This window comes from Solanum lycopersicum, chromosome 12, assembly GCF_036512215.1.
Source record: "Solanum lycopersicum chromosome 12, SLM_r2.1".
NCBI lineage: Eukaryota > Viridiplantae > Streptophyta > Magnoliopsida > Solanales > Solanaceae > Solanum > Solanum lycopersicum.
This window is the reverse complement of record NC_090811.1, coordinates 3,919,686-3,938,262: the sequence shown is the minus strand read 5'-3', so window position 1 is coordinate 3,938,262 and position 18,577 is coordinate 3,919,686. Positions and strand designations below refer to the sequence as shown.

At 33.1% G+C, this 18,577-nt stretch overlaps 3 protein-coding genes across 4 annotated transcripts; 1 reads left to right on the top strand and 2 right to left on the bottom strand.

Annotated features, from left to right (window-relative positions):
• Positions 1-2,154: 2,154 nt before the first annotated feature.
• Positions 2,155-6,461, bottom strand: LOC101250577 (putative clathrin assembly protein At5g35200). Its single transcript, XM_004252040.5, has 16 exons — positions 6,333-6,461; positions 5,411-5,535; positions 5,249-5,318; positions 4,974-5,071; positions 4,689-4,830; positions 4,479-4,579; positions 4,242-4,325; positions 4,109-4,159; positions 3,940-4,005; positions 3,783-3,848; positions 3,622-3,702; positions 3,441-3,518; positions 3,197-3,337; positions 3,031-3,112; positions 2,830-2,939; positions 2,155-2,743 (listed from the first exon to the last, which is right to left on the bottom strand). Exons 2-16 carry the CDS (start codon positions 5,483-5,485, stop codon positions 2,204-2,206), a joined length of 1,785 nt encoding a protein of 594 aa, XP_004252088.1. The 5' UTR covers positions 5,486-5,535; positions 6,333-6,461; the 3' UTR covers positions 2,155-2,203.
• A 3,865-nt stretch (positions 6,462-10,326) lies between these two features.
• LOC101251066 (eukaryotic peptide chain release factor subunit 1-3) lies at positions 10,327-13,560 on the bottom strand. The gene is made up of 3 exons (XM_004251732.5): positions 13,379-13,560; positions 10,711-12,157; positions 10,327-10,616 (listed from the first exon to the last, which is right to left on the bottom strand). Exon 2 carries the CDS (start codon positions 12,145-12,147, stop codon positions 10,834-10,836), a length of 1,314 nt encoding a protein of 437 aa, XP_004251780.1. The 5' UTR covers positions 12,148-12,157; positions 13,379-13,560; the 3' UTR covers positions 10,327-10,616; positions 10,711-10,833.
• Positions 13,561-14,175: 615 nt separating this feature from the next.
• Positions 14,176-17,941, top strand: LOC101250775 (oxysterol-binding protein-related protein 1B-like). 2 transcript variants are annotated; one of them, XM_026028730.2, is made up of 9 exons: positions 14,176-14,564; positions 14,913-15,120; positions 15,484-15,923; positions 16,059-16,214; positions 16,297-16,464; positions 16,560-16,700; positions 16,776-16,988; positions 17,079-17,192; positions 17,322-17,941. In XM_026028730.2, exons 1-9 carry the CDS (start codon positions 14,193-14,195, stop codon positions 17,469-17,471), a joined length of 1,962 nt encoding a protein of 653 aa, XP_025884515.1. In that variant the 5' UTR covers positions 14,176-14,192; the 3' UTR covers positions 17,472-17,941. The 2 variants fall into 2 exon arrangements, with proteins under 2 accessions (XP_025884515.1, XP_019066886.1); XM_019211341.2 differs by having other exon boundaries at positions 14,913-15,129.
• The last annotated feature ends 636 nt before the right edge of the window (positions 17,942-18,577 follow it).

Sequence of the window (18,577 nt, the reverse complement as noted above, 5' to 3'; positions counted from 1 at the left end):
TTGTTCAATCTTTTACAAATTTAAGTGTGTATATGTGCACATTCAAAATTGAAGAATATAAATATAATTTAAAACCAAGTTAAAAAGTCAATTTATATATTATCCTTTTTACATATAGCTCAAGTCTAAAGTAGTAAATTCATATTTAAATTTACCAAACTCAACCTATATCATGTTAGGTAGGACGGTGTTTGATTTATAAGTAAGCTGTTCTAGTGATTTTTATTTGGAATTATATATATATATATATATATATATATATATATATATATATATATATATATATATATATATACTCAGATTGATAAAATGGTTAGAAATTTTGTGGTCTCAAATTTGAAATTCAAAGAGTCAAAAAAAATAAATATCAGGTGATGTTTTTTGTATTCTAATTATGGTGAATAGTGTAAACTTAAATTCATGATTTTAAGCTTGTTGGGTGCTTTGGTTTGACAATTTATTTGAAGGTTCAATACAAATTCTTTATTGACAAAATATTATATTGGATTCTAAATTTTACTTTAAATTTTAACTTTGACCTTCAACTTTTATAGTGCACAAACATGCACTTTAACTATCCTATCTTTAAATAAACGAAAAAGGAACAAAATTGCCCCTTAACTGTGCGAAATAGATCACTTATACCCTTCATTACATTTTGAGATCAAAAAAATACCCCGTTGTTATCCTAGGAGACCACAAATATTCTCAAGAGTTAACACCCCAATTTTTTTGTGACGTGACATGCCACATGGACTAATCTCTCCACCTAAGCTGCCAACTAAGATGCACTACAAAAAAAATTTGATCTTTAGTGGCGACAAAGTCGTCACAACTTCCCAAAATATTGTCACTAAAGGTTATGAGTGATTTTTAGTGACGATTAAGGCTCCAACAACCATTCGCTAGTAAAACCTATTTTTTTTAATAAAAAATATATGATAATTAGTTTTCGATTGCAACCTTATTTTCTAAAATAAATAACTTGTAATATCAATATTAAACACACAATATTATTATGAAAAATCATGAAAATTGCTTTTCGATTCACATCTCCTACTATATAATGCATCATTGTACATTTTATACATTTACTTATAACATAAAAATAAAACATATAGTGTCTTCAAACTCATACTTAATCGATATTATTTTTGTTTTTTCAAAAACAATGAAGAAAAAAGCACAAAATTAGAATTTAATGTTACTTTTAGTGACAATTTTTTGAGCTTTAGTGGCGACTGTTGTCGCCGCTAGAGGTCTAGTTCTTTTGTAGTGAATCCTAGTTGACATACTTAGGTGGAAGGATTGGTCCAACATGGCTTGCCAAGTCAATAAAAATATGAGATGTTAACTCTTGAGGGTATATGTGGTCTCTTAGGATAACAACATGGACATTTTTAATCCCAAAATTTAATGAAGGATATAAGCGGTTTATTTCACATAGTTCAGAAGCAATTTTGACCCTTTTCCGTTAAATAAATAAACACGCGATTTTTGAAGCCAAAGAGAGTGAAATGCAAACGGTCCAATGTGAATCAGTGAATCACTCAATAACTGCCAACTGATCATATATTTTACAAGTCCATTTTAGAATTAAAAAAAAAATAGAATGAGATTTTAATTTGGAATATAAAAATATAAATAAAAGGGATTCAGATAGAGTTGTCATTTTAATATTTTTTTTTACCATTTTGGACTTCAAAAATTACTCCTAACTAGCACAAAATACGTGCACATCACGCGTTTTGTCAGGTAGGACTCGCGTGTTTATTTATTAAAAGGTTGAATAGTTAAAGTGCTTGTTTGTGCACTTTGAAAGTTAAAATTTGAAGCTAAGTTTAGGATCTAATATATATATTATGCCTTCTTTATTTATTTACTTTCTGTTTCGTTTAAAGTTTTCTATTATATTTATGTAATTTTTCGTGATAAAATATCACTTTATCTTTTGTTTTTTCTTGAGAAATTTTGGCCGGCTAAGAAATATCTCAAGCTAATTTACTCTTTTTTGGATCCGAAAATCAAGATCATTAAAATAAAAGAACTAAGAAATCCATAAACTATTTATAAATACTTGACTATGAAATTTTTGAGATCGTTATATGAATCTGTAAACTTTAAATCCTGAATCCATCTCGGGTACAAATTGCATGCATTCATAAGTTCCATGATTTATTTATTTATTTTTGGAAAAATGAGTTTAAATTAAGCTAGAGTGTGAGTTTTGATTTTGAGAGACATGAGATTGATCCTGAGAAGGATTATTATAATTTGTAACATCTTGATCACTAAAAGGATTCCCAAATGGATTTTTGTCATTATTGTTAACCAATGCTGCTGGTCCTTCTAATAGTAGTTGAGGCACATCACCTACTATATTTTCTTGAATTTGTATTGCTTCATGTTGTTGAATCATATTCTGTTGTTGAAGAGACACAATAGCCATTTGTTGCTGCATCATCAAGGTCTCGTGTTGTCCGATGAACGATTCGTGTGATTGAGACATATTAGCAGCTTGTTGTTGCATGAAAACACCATAGTCATGGTAATGAGCCATAGCAGCCATTTGTGCATCATTTGTTCCAGAGCTATAAAATGCATCTTGTGTAGTATTATCAGCTACCTCGAACGGATTAGACGAAACTTCCCTATTGTAAGGCTCATTTACAATGTTCTGTCTTGCCAATGCTGTTTCATATAGATTATCCAACTTTGATCTATCTAGTACTCCACCCTGTATCTGAAAACAGGACACACACAGTTTTCAAACTCTTAACGTTATAGTCGTTGCTACGAGCACAGAAACAGTTTGGTAATAAGGCTAACCAGATTATTATGATCTATGGATGCCCCCGTTGATGCTGTAACGAGTTCTAACTCCCAGCCTGTAGGTTGAGTACTCTGATCTGAATTGCTCAAAGAATTCGATAACTCATCTACACATAACGTGATGCATCATTTTGTGAACAAAGCATAGAACGTAGACTCGTCTAGTTTGAAACAAGATGAAAAGAAAGAACAGTATACCTGGTGTACTAATAACTAAAGCTAACGCGTTGTTGTTATCTTCTGGTGCAATTGATTGATCTTCACTTGGTTCATCAAAAGACTATAGATATTCATTATTAGCTACGCGTAATCATTATGAAATCTCATCTCATTTTTCTTATTTAGGATTTAAGAAGGTTCTTACTAAAAGATCAGGAATGAGAGGCGGGGCTGGAGTCTCCACGTTACTCTCTTCTTTCGTCTGTACTTCAGTTTCTTGCTCTTCATCAGCCTCTAGTTTTGACCCCCGAACAGCAATAACCTTGGTATTTTGGTCATCGTCATCCTGTTGACATAACGAAAAGGAAAAATAGCATTAATAGTAAACAGAGAAGAACGAGTTCAGTAGGTTCAACTATATAAGATCACACTCATTTCTAACAACATACTGGCTTCCATGTAAGCATAAGAGGTTTTGGTGCGTCCGTCAAGTACTCTTCCATCGCTAATATGAATGATTCTGGGGGCTATAACGTTATCAAACAAACACACAAATCTGTAAGTGACTTGAAACTTGAAATGAGAAACCGGCACCAGAATGTATAAAAGAACAATGACAAAATGGATTACCTTTTCTATCTTAACGTACTTCTGCCCTCGTCCAAAATCAAGGTTCCTACATATCTCAAAGAACTCGGATAGCTTTACTGCCTGCATATCACATACATTTCCAAGTATCAAAACAAACTATGCACAACGAGTCTGATATATAAAAAGGAAAAGGCACATACCTGATCTCCTGCCCTTCGATAAATTTCAAGTGCTCTAACTGCATCATGACGTTGCATCTCAAAAAACTATACAAGGTTATGAGTCGATCAGTGTTGCTTTTTTATATTACAAATAGGTTCAATAATAGAATCAAACACGGGGATTGTCATATTGTACCTTGTCTACTAAGTTAAGCATTCCATCAGCAATTGCTACATATAAACTTGCACTTTCTGCTGCAACCTGTGTTAAGCAAAAGTTGATATTTGAATGTGAAAAAGCTTCTATATCGAATAAACTTAGTCGTTATATACATATAGTGAAAGGACATTCGATAATTACTTACAATCGAAAGGGCATGCTGAATCAAGAAGTTATATTGAGCTGCTCCCTTTGGCTGAAAATACGACAGTAGTCATTATCCCTCTAAAAGTTCAAAACAAATGAATCGGATATTCAGTAGTTGATCGATTCATCACCTGGCAATCGAACAGACGAGAGAGCAGTTTCTGTAAACAAGGTACTGTCTCTATCAAGGTTGGAGTGTTTAGTTCCTTCATTCTCTGTTCAGTATCAACAACAAAAGATTTGTTCGTTCGAAGAAAAAAAAAAACTGATCATTGACATATCAAAAGTACATCTCGCTAACATGACATTTTTAGCACAGAAGAGCATGTTTACTTAATATATGGCGTCAACAAGGTGAAATAGAATACCTTTCGTTCTCTCTGAAAATCAAATTTCACCAAGCAGTAGCATTCAATGTATTCTTCGAGATATAAAGCATATGAACGAATCCATGTAGAATAGTCCCATGCTTCACAATCGATAAAAAAAAATTAGACGTATACACATGGTTAGTTTAACACATTTTAGCTAGTTGTAACTTTTTGCATATGATAAGCCAATAGAGGTGATATATGTACCATTTGCACTCGAATCATCCTTGAAATGTGTTAGGTTTAACAAGTGGCCTCGATGAGCACTATAGTTAATAAGCTCTTGAAGAAATGATATATCAACTTCCCTCATAGCACGATGAATAACAACTAAAGCTTTTAGCGCAACCTGAAGAAAAGAAAATGAACCTTTCAACCACAAAGAGGACGATATTCCTATCTGATTTTATAATTTAAAGACGGTCATACAGAGAAAAAACTAAAAAGAAGTAAAACACGTTAATTGAAGTAAAAGAAGTCATTGGATCATACTTGCCAAGTATGTGTTTTGGCGAGCCTCTTGGCAAGAGTATGTAAGCAATAGCCAACATCTGCTCGAGGTCTGTTGCATGATATCGCATTGAAAAAAGCTGCAAAAAGGAGAAGTGAACTTATATAACACTGGAAAAAAACATGTTTGTGCACATCATATAAGTCGGAAAACAAAATAACGTCCAAATTTTCCATAAACAACACTAATTTCATCAGAGCTTGACTCAGCCACATGCTGGTGAGACCACTAAAACGATTGAGAAAACTGAACTTACTTTGTACGTGCTTCTCCTTTGGCATTACCTCGATATGACTAGTGGCTTTGAGTATAGCAACATCAAGTTTCTGAAAAAAAGAACATAACATGTATTCTTAACTAATGATTTCGGACTTCCAGTAACTCAATATTAAGAGTACAATTCGAACAAATATTTCACCTTGTACTCACTGTTAACCTTCGCCATCCCAACCATTGTGGAATCCTTTAAAGCACCAAACGCTTTTCTCGCCATATATATATATATATGAAGTAATCAGAACCCCCTACAACATACTATATTTCCTGCAACAAATTTCACATAACACATCCTGGATTCGTTTTGTTATAGAACGTCAAATCACTAACAATTGCTAATAGGCAGGGGCAGATACAGAGAGTCTTCACCTGAGCTCCCTCGACAAAAAATTATACTGTATATATATAGATTTTGAATCGCATGAATGCAATGTTTAGATGTTAAAAAGATCACTAGGTTGCAAGTTTAAACTCCCTTAATGAAAATACTGGATCCATCACTGCTAATAGTAAACTATATATTGCTAAGTATGATTATATTAATGGGATTTGATTAACCATTTTCATAACCTCAAAACAAGATTTTTCACTTTCATGTTAAAAATGTGATTATTTACAACAATTAAGTGATCTCAAATTGATCAAAAGATTGATAAAACAAACTATTCAACAGCTCATGCTGAGGCCAATGGGGGGCCTATATTTAATACGTTCAACTGAACTCAGTATTTTTTTAACAAGGAAAATACATACATGCATTACAAAATGACTAATTGAAATTTTACTACTAAGTATAAAATTTTGAATCCATGCATCATTTAATTTCACAAGTGGAATGATCAGTGTTTTTAGAACTTATTAAATTAAATCTTGCATCCGTCTCTCTGATCTATAGAAATTACTAAAAAGGAGAAAATGTCAAAAAAATAATAAATATTTATATATGATTCATTAATTGGGAAATCATTATGAATGATCATGAATATAACGCATTTACCAAAAAATACATATAAATGTGGTTATACAATATATGTATGAACACAAATAATAGAGGAGATGGTTACCGATCGCCGTCCGGTGACCGGAATATACTCCGGTGATTGAGTGGGTAATTAAGTTAACAAAGATGAGGGAAAAAGAAAAATCATGCTATTATTATTGTTATTATAATTATTATTATAGGATCATAAGTCAAGAGGCCAAAAAAATAGACATAAATATTTTTGGGTTTGCTAAAGATTCGGTATAGTGATTTTGACAATTCTATAATGGAATTAAAGGGTCGAGTTAAATATGAACCGATAAAAATAAATTAAATAAAAATAGCCTAAAATATTTTTCAAAACAATTAGGCTAATCAAAGTCGGAAGTTGGATCTCAGATTTGGATACATTTCGAATGGTCAGATTTAAGAAAAGTTCTGAAATTTGTTTTTTCAATAAGAAGTTTGTGAGATCTGTTTTCCTTACTTTATATATATATGTATGAAAGTTTTAGAGGAAAACTATTTAATAATATTTTTTCAAAACAATTAGGCTAATCCAACATGATTGACCAAACATATAACAAGAATTCATGATCATCTATGTTTTTGTTGTGGTGTATTAATGCACACATGTATTATTATTTTTTTGAAATATGGCTTATCAACTCCATTTGACCTCTGAGTACATTCATGACGATCAAATAAGTGATATCATTGTCTCGATAGGATTGGAGTCGCAGATTCACAAAATAAGAATCCAAGGTTATTTGAACTTTTTGAAATATTTCTGACCAACCCCTTATGCCTTCAAATTTTTTAACACCATTCGTGACGACCTAGTGAACAATATTCATTGTTTCTACATGAATGATGTCATCTTTTTTTTTTTTTCTCGAGTTTCCAAGTCACAGAATAGAAATTGAGGATAGTTTCAATTTTCATGTATATTAATTCATGAATTTTTTTATCTGACATCGTTTGACTTCAAATTTAGCATATGACTAACACCACTCAAAATATGTTAATAGATTCTTGATCTATATCTTCCATTTTTGGGTGTGTGTGTTATGTCTATGTAACCGGGACCTCTCATGAGAAATTGGATCCTAGAGCTGTGAGATGTGTCTTCACTGGTTATCCGACATCACAAAATGCTTTGATCCCATTACAAAAATCAAGTATGTCTCTATGGATGTTACTTGATTTGAAAATCAACCCGATTTTCATGACCCAACCAAGAAAACCTTGAGTCATCAACAAGAAGAACCTGAGTCAAGTGATCAGCCGTCTTTTATAATCCCTATGTCATCTGCCCATAGAGAAAACAATGCTACTACTCCTCCAGGGGAAGATGCGGTCAAGACCAATTAGTGGAAGACATACTGACCTGACGAGGTAAGAGAGGACTCGTTGTCCCTTATGTTCCTCTTGTTAAGAGCGAGGATCTTTCCCTTGAATTGGGAAATGTTAATATGATCTCGACCAGTTTCCCGAGGCGTTGGAAATCCAGACCGGCTCAGAGAATAACTCTCGCTATTTAGCCCTTCGTTCCGCCAACAAAGAAGTCATCCTTGACGATTTCCCATTCCTTCCCTGCCGAGCCGCCTCTCTTCGCCATTCGATGCTTCCGCCTCCCCTTTCTATAACATACCCAGGCGCCCTCCTTTCCAATTAGATTTCATTCTTGAACAAAAATCCATTTTTTGATTTATTTCATCTATTCCATGACCGGAACAGCGGAGGATACACGTTACACTACGATTTTGCATCAGATAAAGTTTCAATACCAAGAAACAGATAGGCAGAATTTTCTCTGTTTTTCATATGTATTAAGCATTAGTTTTTTCGATTATGTTTTGCTCCATTTTGGGGTCCATTCTTAACGACCTTGTGAACGAAACACATTATTTCCACACTACTACCGTCACTTATTTTGGATTACGAAATACAAATTTAGGATCATTGAACATTTATATACATATTATTTTATGAACTTTTTAAAATAGATAATTAACAAACACTATTCAACTTAGGTCCATTCGAAATAACCTAATTAACATACTCATGGCTTCTCAAGAACTAAAAATTCAAAATTAACTCCACTCGTCATATGTATTAGCCCATAAATTTTACAAAGTGAACAATACCCTTTGCCTCCACCAGACGAACATTTTTTTGAATTTCAAGATCACAAACCACGAAATCAAAGTAAATTTCATGTTCTTCTCAAGTAGTGCATCCGAAAAGAATAATAGCAATCCCACGAGATAGTAGTAATATGTGATCTCGTCAACGTACCATATTCACAAACATCCTACAACATTAAATAATCATCGAAATTAATTACTACACTACATGCGCAAAGTCGCACTTACTTAGTAGAAAATATAAATAACATTATTCATACTAGTTTTGGTTACGCACGTTGCACGTATATTCCTATTAGTTGGTATCAAAATTCTCTATATAATTTCAATTGATATGTTAAATTATAAAAGTAGATATTAAAGTATATCGAAATATGCAAATTTCTAAAGATAATGAATTGTATATTTTAATCTCCTTATATTTGCAGAGTTCAAATGTAAATTAAGGTAGTTTTGATACTATTTATAATAGTTACTTTATATTAAACATGTATACATGTTAGTCTATGATGTAAAAGATTACAATATTTCTTTAAACATAGCTTCTTTTTTTTTACAGGATGAGGATCAAGATATTCTTAAAAATATGACAGAACAATATCCCTCGACAGATTCTCCGGTTAGTTATTTTCTATCATCATTAGCGGAAAAACTGAACAATGGAGGAGAAATGACGGCACTGAAAATTGCTGGACAAGCTCAAGACCGTTACCAGGATGCAATCACCTTAGTGAAATCCAAAGATGATATGCTAATCGAACCTAACATAAACCTAATTCAATATATTTCAACTTTAAATAATAAAAAAAAAAAGAGTAACCATTCTATCAAATTTATTCTTAAAGGTGATATACAATACAAGAACAAAAAAGAAATACATAAGCAAGACAATTAATTATTTTTTTTCGATTTTGTCTTGATTATGAAATTCTAACAAAATCTAATGCAACAATCAATTTGTTTTTTAACACCAAAAAAATCCTAAACTAAAAACTAGTTATAAGCAAAGCAGCAATATAATTATATAAATAGAGATAAAGACCATGTTTTAGTAATTGAATTCTTATCCATCCTCATGACTGAAAAGGGAGATTTCACCAATTTAGAGCTCATACACATAAGAATTGTAGAAGTAGTGCATAAGAAACTTTTCTGGAAGAGCTGAATTTATAGGACAAAAATAACAATATACGTAAAGTCACATTAAACTTGGAAGGTCAAATAATATTTAAATAAATATATACTCTCCCGTCCACTTTTATTTGTCATGTTGCGCTTTTTGAAAGTCAATTTGACTAATTTTTAAAATTAAATTAGATTATATTAATTTGATATTTTCTACAAGAAATATAGGTATTCAAAAATTATAAGAAAAGTACTACTATAAATTACAATTTTTTTCATATCAATATGATGGAAAAATATATCTTAAAATGATATTCAAAGTTATTCTAATTTGACTCTAAAAATAAAAATTATGAAAATTAAACATAAACGGAGATAGTATAAAAAAAAGATAATTAATGAACAATAACTTGGCAAGATACATGTATCTACTTTAATTTCTTGTCTTCAAGTAGCAATTGAATATTTGTTTTCTTTTTCAATTTAGTTTAATTGGATTTATCACATTTTTACCTAATAAACTTTTACCTATATATAAAATAGTTTGACAGTTTAATAGTATAGCGACTGGTTAAATATCTAAGGACATATTAAACTAATATATTTATTATTGATAAGACAAAATGACAAAAATTTAAGTAAATAAATAAATAGTCTTCGAAGAGCTAAGCTGAAAACAATATCATTATCAAATAAATCACAGAATTTATGAAATATCTCTTACATTTTTATGTATGACCATATAGACTTTTCAATGTCTAAATGAATTTGATATGTAACATATATTGAGTTCATTCCAACTTTTGAGTAAGAAAGAAGAGGTGTTTCTTTGATATATGAATAAAAATTGCACTAATTAATAAAACCTTAAGGAATTTGCAAAGACATAATCAACTGAGAAATTAAAAGGGTTGGACTAATAGTTCTACCTTACATAAATAAAATATGATATAAAATTAAATTTTAATTTAGCATAGGAGAAAATGATAATTCTCCGGAGATTCAACAGCCCGAATCAGCCTGGAACTCATCGCGATTCAGCACGCGAGTGGTGAAATTGACGCCAATTTAGGTTCGTGCAGATCATCCATCTGGTTAATACATATTAGAAACAAGCTTTACAGACCATTATACATAGGAGGAATAAACGCGATTAGAATAATGAAAATTGATTCTTCCACTTACCTTAAGAGCTCTTAGAAATATTTCACTTAGAACATGAGCGTACAAATAAGGCGACAGCCCTTGCACACCAGTACAGGCTTTCCCGCTCAACTTCTGCACTGGTATTTGAGAAGTTGGTAATTGCTAGTCTGAGTCTTCGTAAACTTCACCATCATCAGAAAGCTCATCAAAAGCTCGAACATCAAGCTGATAACGGAGGAGTCCTCCAATACCACCAAAACCTCGACAAAACTGAGATCCTTCTTGTGACTTGTTGGTCACAAACTCCAGACTACAACCAAATTTCCTGTACTCATTAGCAAACCACTCGAGCAGTGACAATTTTTCCTGAACCTCTAATTCTGCATTTGTAGCAGGATCACGGAAGTTACTCTGATCAGCCTCCTGCCCCTTGTTCAAGTGTTTGACAACAGTTTCTCCAGAACCGCTATTTTTCAGCACATACCTAGTAATATCCAGATTTTCCCACACAATAAGTGTCTCAATAGCACCCATTTCCAGAACTTTTAATGTATCATCCACTCCAAAGACGTATTTCCCAGTGTCCTGACTAATCTCCTCAAAGTACTTGCCTATCAATTTCTTCTCTTGTATAAACTTCACATTCGCTAAGATCTCAGCAGACAGCTCAATTGCTTGGTTGAAACCATTTTCTCCTCCATAAGAAACATCAACCACATTTAGAATCTTAGCCTGAAGACGAGGATCAAACATATCAGATTGACTGAGCTCTGTTTTGAAGTCAGCAGAACCAGCGAGTATCAGGCCGGAGACATTGGGCTGACTGGTGGCAGGATTTATATAAAATTGAGTTGCAAGCTCAGCTGTCTTCCTCACGTAGTTATGTCGTTTCTCCATTCGGAGACGAGCAAAACGCAAGGCTGATTGTCCTCCTCTTCCGTGTTTCTTGGGCAAATCAACACTAAACTTATGAAGGACCTCACGCGTGTTGCCACTCAATGTCCCAAAAAGAGTCCCATTCCCATCCATCACTATAAATCCAAATTTGTCATCAGATTCCAGAAGTTCATTCAGGGCTTCAGTGTGGAATTTGTTGTCACAAAGATAGAGTGATGCATTAATGGGCTTGAATGGCTCAAAATCAATAGTAACCTTCTTTTCTTTCCCATCATCGGTCACAATTGTTCCAGTGTAAAGAACAAGCCCATTTGGTGGAACCTTGTTGTAGAGTTTAAGCCTCTGCTGAGCAGATGTGATTGCACCAAGAACAGATTGTCGATTTACTCTGCTCTTAATATTTGATGCAGTTCCAAACTCATCTCCAAGCATCTTGGTAACACGAGATACTTGATCACGTGGAGGCATGATAAGTGAAATCATGCTTGTGCCATTGCCTCTAGCAGCTTCCAGTGCCTTGATAAGTTTCTTAATCTTCCATATCTCAATATTCTTATCGCTCTCCTGACCATCCGACATTGTTACGGAACTGCAGTTCAAACAGAAAATCATCAGATTGATGGTAAACATAAGCAAACTCCTGAACAAGAAGAATTCATAATAAACTACGGTACAATAGTTTTGATCTTCAAGAAACTAAAAGATGTCAAGTATTCAAAACAAACCAAACACTTGTAACGTCTAAAGCTCAACATATTTCTCCTTTGTATCAAATCAACTTAAGGAATCACCATGCTCGCATGCAGATTTTATTTATTAAAAATAACACATTTTCACTTCAAAAATTAGGATAAACACATAACTGTAAACAACGATCCCTGGGACAGAGAATAACATATTCAGAGGAAGCTCAAATCAAGTTCTAGTAAAACCAATAAATAAGAATAGCTTTTCTTTTTACTCACACTGTCCCTATTGTTTGACTTGGCACGGAGTTAAACAAAGAAAGACACACTTATGAAGCTTGTTGTCTAAAACAAGTCGATATATATATTTGTGTGTAGGCTATAAATCATCTTATACAGTTATACTAAAATACTGAGAAGTTTTAAAAGGACAATATATGAGGACCAGAAGCACCAAAATCACATACTTATAATACTGATCACACATAAAAGAACTACTTTTTGTTAATCAAACTTCTGGAATATAGATTCCACACAATTATAGATTGATTTGCCGAACGAATCTATATCTTTCTCTCTCAATTTCACCAAATCTCATAACAAATAGTGAAAAATTATCCAATTTCTTATCTAGATCCAATAAAAATACACTTAATTAACTGAACATAGAATAAATTATACTGTTAAAACTCCAATACTTAAAAATCTTAAAATCGACACCATGCACGGACTATAAGCACCAAAAATCACCTTTTCACAATATTCATCATACAGAAAAAACTCAATTATATTAATCAAACATCTAAATATAAATTCCACGCAACAATTGATAAATCTCCCGAACGAATCTATATCTTCCTCATTCAATTTTAGCAATTCCTTTAACAAACAGTGAAAAACAATCCAATTTCATATCTAGATCCAATAGAAATACATCAAATCAACTGGACATACTATAAAATTGCACAGATCCAAATTTTCAACAATATAAATTGATCAGTAACTTCAATCAACAAAATCAAATAAGAAAAAATTCAAAAAATTCAAGCTCGCTCAAGCTTGAATCACAAAAATTCAGATTCAATAGCAATAAAATTTCAAAAATTATGAGTTTTTGAAGATACCTTAGAGAAGATCAAGCGAGAGAGAAGATCAAAAAGGTTACTTTTTCAAAATTTGAGAAAATTGTGGGGGTGGCTGGGGTTTATTGTGACAAACTAGGGCAACGAGATTCTTTTTTTTCTTTTTTACTTTTTCCACCTATGAAGTTTTTGAAAAGTATTATTTGGTACTTTATTTTGTATTTTCAGCTTTTATGGTCCTTTATTCTTCTTATATAGGGATAATTGCCCCCTAATCTTCGTAGTAATCATGAATGTACATAAATAGATACTTAATTTGATCTCAGCTAACCTCTGTGTCTTTCAATTTGAATGTCCATAAATAGATATTTAATTTCGTATGAAATTGAACGTGCACATAGCGTCCTATGTACAACAATTTGCATGAGATATATTCGAGTTGATTTGCTAGACATTACGCAGTACATGTGAACCTATTTGTTCAATATCATATAAATTTATTTTTTTATTTATTCACACCTAAAATTAAAAAAATATAAATATCAGTTGATGTCGCCACGTTACATATGTATTATAACTCTATAAAATAAAAGAGTAACACACTATAACAAATTGAATTAAATGAATAGAGTTCTCTGTTATATATTGATATAAATTAATGATATGTATCTTTTAGTCAATTACATTGATCCAAACATCACAATTATAAACAATAAACTTATTGGTACCATTAATAATTAATTACTCCTCATCGTTCATTATTTAAAAACCTCCTATTTTCCCGGCAAAAGAACAAGTTTGAATAAATTGGTCATTTTTCTTCATCTCTTGAATTTTTCCTTTGAACTTTTGATTAATGCGAAAGCTAATGCATTTTTTGTGTTGTATCACCGGCGTGGCTGACAAGAACACGGTGGTGGTACGTCATCATCCTCTCGGAAAACGTTCATCCAAACTACATAACAACAATAGTAATAATTTGGACAATGGAATTTGTGGAATTTTATACAAATGGGCAAATTTTGGTAGAGGATGGAGGCCTCGTTGGTTTGTTCTTTATGACGGTGTACTTTTCTACTATAAAATCAACGGAAAAGTTTTTAATTTCGAAACACAGAATGGCTTCACTGTCATAGGGAAGAAATCATTTCGTTTCATCAACACATGTAAAACAACTCCGTCTTCCCAATTCCTCTCTCGTAAACCATTACGTGAAATCCACCTCAAGGTATCTAATTTATAATGATATTATGTTATATACAAGGGTCAAAAAATCTAATTTGGATATGAATCCTTTAATTATTTTAGGGTGTTCGAATAAGCACAGAGTTTAAGAAAGAAATAAAGACGTTTGACGTATATGAAGACTATTAGAATATGTTGTCTACATTACACATCTTGGGATGCGTCCCTTCCCTAGACCCCCTGCATGAATGCGAGATATTTTGTGCATCAGACTGTCACGTAATTTTTAGTGTTGTATGTGTAGATAAGTTGTATGAGAAAATGCTTTGTAAGATTGATTTTGATTTTGATTTTCGGTTGGATATTATCTTTAACACTACTATCTATATAGGATTCAACAGTAATGGGAAGTTGTTCAGACGATCGAAGGTTTTTGATAATTACTGGGAAGAAGAAGCTGCAATTGAAGGCAGAGTCTAAGGACGATAGGTTAATATGGTTGGAAGGATTGTTTGCAGCAAAGAAGGCATTTATAACAAGTGATTTTGTTCATAACCCTAGAATGAACAATAATTGCAAGGTTGGAACTCGAGACAGCGGTATGAAAGGTTAATGTCATGAAGTTTTCATAAAACTAGAGCTATCGTTATACTGTTCTTCTTCTTTTCTCTGTTTTCGTAAGTGCAAATGTTTGAAAACTTGAATATGTGAGCTAGTCATGAGAAGAAGCAATGTTACTTGATTGTTATCAAACTGATTGCAATCTTTTTCTGTCCGTGAAGATCCCAGTAGAGTGTTCTTTACTTCTATTAGGTCATGAACTAGATCAGAATCATTCTCAATGAGTCCATTAGAAGTGATTTAAATTGGTAGTATAAGAATATGGTTTAGACGATTAAGTAATGATAGGTGAAATATTGTTTCATAAGTTCATTGCAACCATAACTTGCTAAATTTTGCAGGAGGAAACACAAGCAGATCGAACGAAGAGCATTATAGGCAGGAGGAGACTGATGATGATGTTCACACTGATAACTCGTTTTTTGATGCTCTAGATTGTCTTTCTACGTGTTCCTTAAAAACCGCCAATTGTTATGATGAAAGCTCATCTTTTGATTCAGATAATGGGGAGGTTCAGCCATCTGAAGATGGCCTTAGTTCTTTTATGAGATTTGTCGAATGTGACTACCCTTACATAGAGCGAAGAGAGAAATTGCCTGACCCCGTTAATGAGGAAAAGGGAATAAGCCTTTGGTCGATGATCAAAGATAACATCGGGAAAGATCTAACTAGAGTTTGTCTTCCTGTCTACTTCAATGAACCCCTCTCTTCTTTGCAGAAGTGTTTCGAAGATTTTGAGTACTCTTACCTTCTTGATCAAGCATATGAATGGGGGAGAACGGTTAGCATTTCCAACGAGTTGTGTGAACGTTCTGCATTTTCCTTTTCCACTAGAACTTAGTCCTTTGGACTCAATGTTTTCCACTTTAGCTATTTGAGATGTGATTGCTTCAAACACTATTTTTTTTTTTTGTAGGGAAATAGCCTTATGAGGATGCTTAATGTTGCAGCATTTGCTGTATCGGGATATGCTTGCACAGAAGGTAGAAAGTTCAAGCCATTTAATCCGTTATTAGGTGAGACATATGAAGCCAATTACCCAGACAAGGGACTACGTTTCATCTCGGAGAAGGTACTAGTTCAATCGATCTCATACTTCCTTTTTCTCAACGAAACAACAGTTAAATGCTTATCTTTTAAACCTATTGACATAGGTAAGTCATCATCCCTTGATTCTTGCATGCTACTGTGAAGGCCGCGGTTGGAAGATGTGGGGGGATACCAATTTAAAAAGCAAATTTTGGGGTCCATCGATTCAACTTGATCCAGTTGGTGTCCTTAACTTAGAGTTCGATGATGGAGAAGTATTCCAGTGGAGCAAAGTAAGTGTAATGTAATGGATCGACAAGTAATGCAAACGACTACTTGTATCTATGTATCATGCTTGCTGAAATGTTTTAACTTATATATATATCAGGTAACAACGTCCATCTACAACCTCGTTATAGGGAAAGTCTATTGTGATCACTTTGGTACGATGCATATCCAAGGAAGTGGTGGCTACTCTTGCAAGCTTAAATTTAAGAAGCAATCGATTATGAATAGGAATCCACACCAGGTACGTGTACCTCCACATTATATCGGTGTTTGTGTTCCACATTATCGGTGTTTAATTTATACCTACTTAATATAGGTACATGGAGTTGTACAAGATAATAGTGGAAAAACAGCAGCAACTGTGTTTGGGAAATGGGATGAAAGTTTGAATTACTCAAATGTATCGATGGATTTAGGACAAGATGTGGCGTATTTGCTTTGGAAGCAAAGCAAACAAGCAAATATTCAGACAAAGTATAACTTTACACGTTTCGCCATCACACTTAATGAGCTCTCTCCTGATCTTGAGGTACCTATAATTGATAGTCCTCTATGTAACCGATACTTCTGGTTTATGCAAAATCTGTTTACACTCTTCTTTCGCGGTTTATGCAAACAGGAAAAGTTGCCTCCAACAGATTCAAGGCTTAGACCTGATCAAAGATTTCTTGAAAACGGAGAATATGAAGTTGCTAACTCAGAGAAGTTACGGCTAGAGCAGAGGCAACGTCAGGTAACTTTAGCTAGTTTCATGAATAATCTCATTAGATGTATCATACACATTCTTGAAAAGTATAGTTCATTTTTTGCTCTCTTCGCGGATGAGTGAAGTTTTTCGTGTAACGAGTTGTTGTCATTGCAGGCATCACAGATGCAGGAAAAAGGGTGGAAACCAAGGTGGTTTAGAAAACCAAAAGGTAGTGATACATATCAGTATAGAGGAGGATATTGGGAAGCTAGAGAAACTGGTAAATGGGAATCATGTCCACATATTTTTTCTGAAGAAACTTAAGACACCTTTTAGTCCTTTTGCAATTTTCATGCAAGTAATGGACAGGCAAAATGGGTTTTAAGCATAAACCACAGCATGTAAATAGACATAGACTAATGAAAAGTGAAAGTGGATAGAGTCATATAGGATTGGAGGCTATGTTGCCGTGCCAGATTCTCCGAAAATGCACTGCTTTTGAAGGATCAGACACACGCTCGTTGGAGGTGGTTGATGTGAAAGGAGAAGAAAAAGGCTTTTTTTGCCTTTTACTTGCACTATAGTACTATTTTATTTCATTTTTGTGGAGAGTTTCTTTTGTTCTTTCTTTTTAGGCTTTGATAGTCCATATATCCATTTGTATATGCCCCAAATCTTCCTTGAAATTCAAGGAAGCATTGTTTTGTTCTATGTCAAAACATGACTAGGTGATATTTGTCTATCTGTTTAAAATTTGGCGGATAGAGTTATCTAATATCTATATTGTTTAGAGATATCAAGTACCCCATGGAATGGTCACGGTATATGATGCAAGTTGACTCGGACACTGCGATCATAAAAAAAACAAGCGTTGTACTATACTATTTTGTTTTTGTAGAAAGTTTCTTCTGTTCTTCTTTATAGGTTTTCCTATTGTACATGGTCCAGATTAATCTTCTTTGAAATTCAAGGAAGCATTGTTTTGTTCTATAGCTTTGAGAACACTTAGCTCCTGTTTGGATGGACTTTTGGTTTTTGGCTTCGGTTTTTTTTTAACCATTTTGCCTTAAAACTAAGTGCGTATAAGCACTTTTTTGTGTTACTCAAACACTTCAAAAGTGCTTAAAAGCAATTTTGGCTTTAAAACACTTAAACAAGTCAATCACAACAAGCTCTTAGTTGAGATCATAAGATGTATGAACTTACAACTATTATTTTCTTATTTGCAAATTTTACCGCGCGATACTTGACAAGTTACACAAATCAGCTTTAGGGGTGGATCTGAAAAGGTTGATTACAGGTTCACGTGAAACCAAATAATTTACTAAATATTTATCAATATATGTCAAATCGTTGTAGAAACACATCAATTTCAAATTCTGAATCCGTCTTTAATCAGCTTAGAAGCGAAAGTAAATTATTTTCTAAAT

Bases quoted from the DNA above. Each gene is read 5' to 3' on its own strand.
- LOC101250577 (XM_004252040.5), bottom strand. From the start codon at position 5,485: ATGGCGAGAAAAGCGTTTGGTGCTTTAAAGGATTCCACAATGGTTGGG. The intron at 4,326-4,478 runs GTATTCTATTTC...GATACTGAACAG, and splicing joins ATTTTCAGAGAGAACGAAAG to AGAATGAAGGAACTAAACAC. The intron at 4,006-4,108 runs GTAAGTAATTAT...TGCTTAACACAG, and splicing joins TTCAGCATGCCCTTTCGATT to GTTGCAGCAGAAAGTGCAAG.
- LOC101251066 (XM_004251732.5), bottom strand. From the start codon at position 12,147: ATGTCGGATGGTCAGGAGAGCGATAAGAATATTGAGATATGGAAGATT.
- LOC101250775 (XM_019211341.2), top strand. From the start codon at position 14,193: ATGCGAAAGCTAATGCATTTTTTGTGTTGTATCACCGGCGTGGCTGAC. The intron at 16,215-16,296 runs GTACTAGTTCAA...CTATTGACATAG, and splicing joins TACGTTTCATCTCGGAGAAG to GTAAGTCATCATCCCTTGAT. The intron at 16,465-16,559 runs GTAAGTGTAATG...TATATATATCAG, and splicing joins AAGTATTCCAGTGGAGCAAA to GTAACAACGTCCATCTACAA.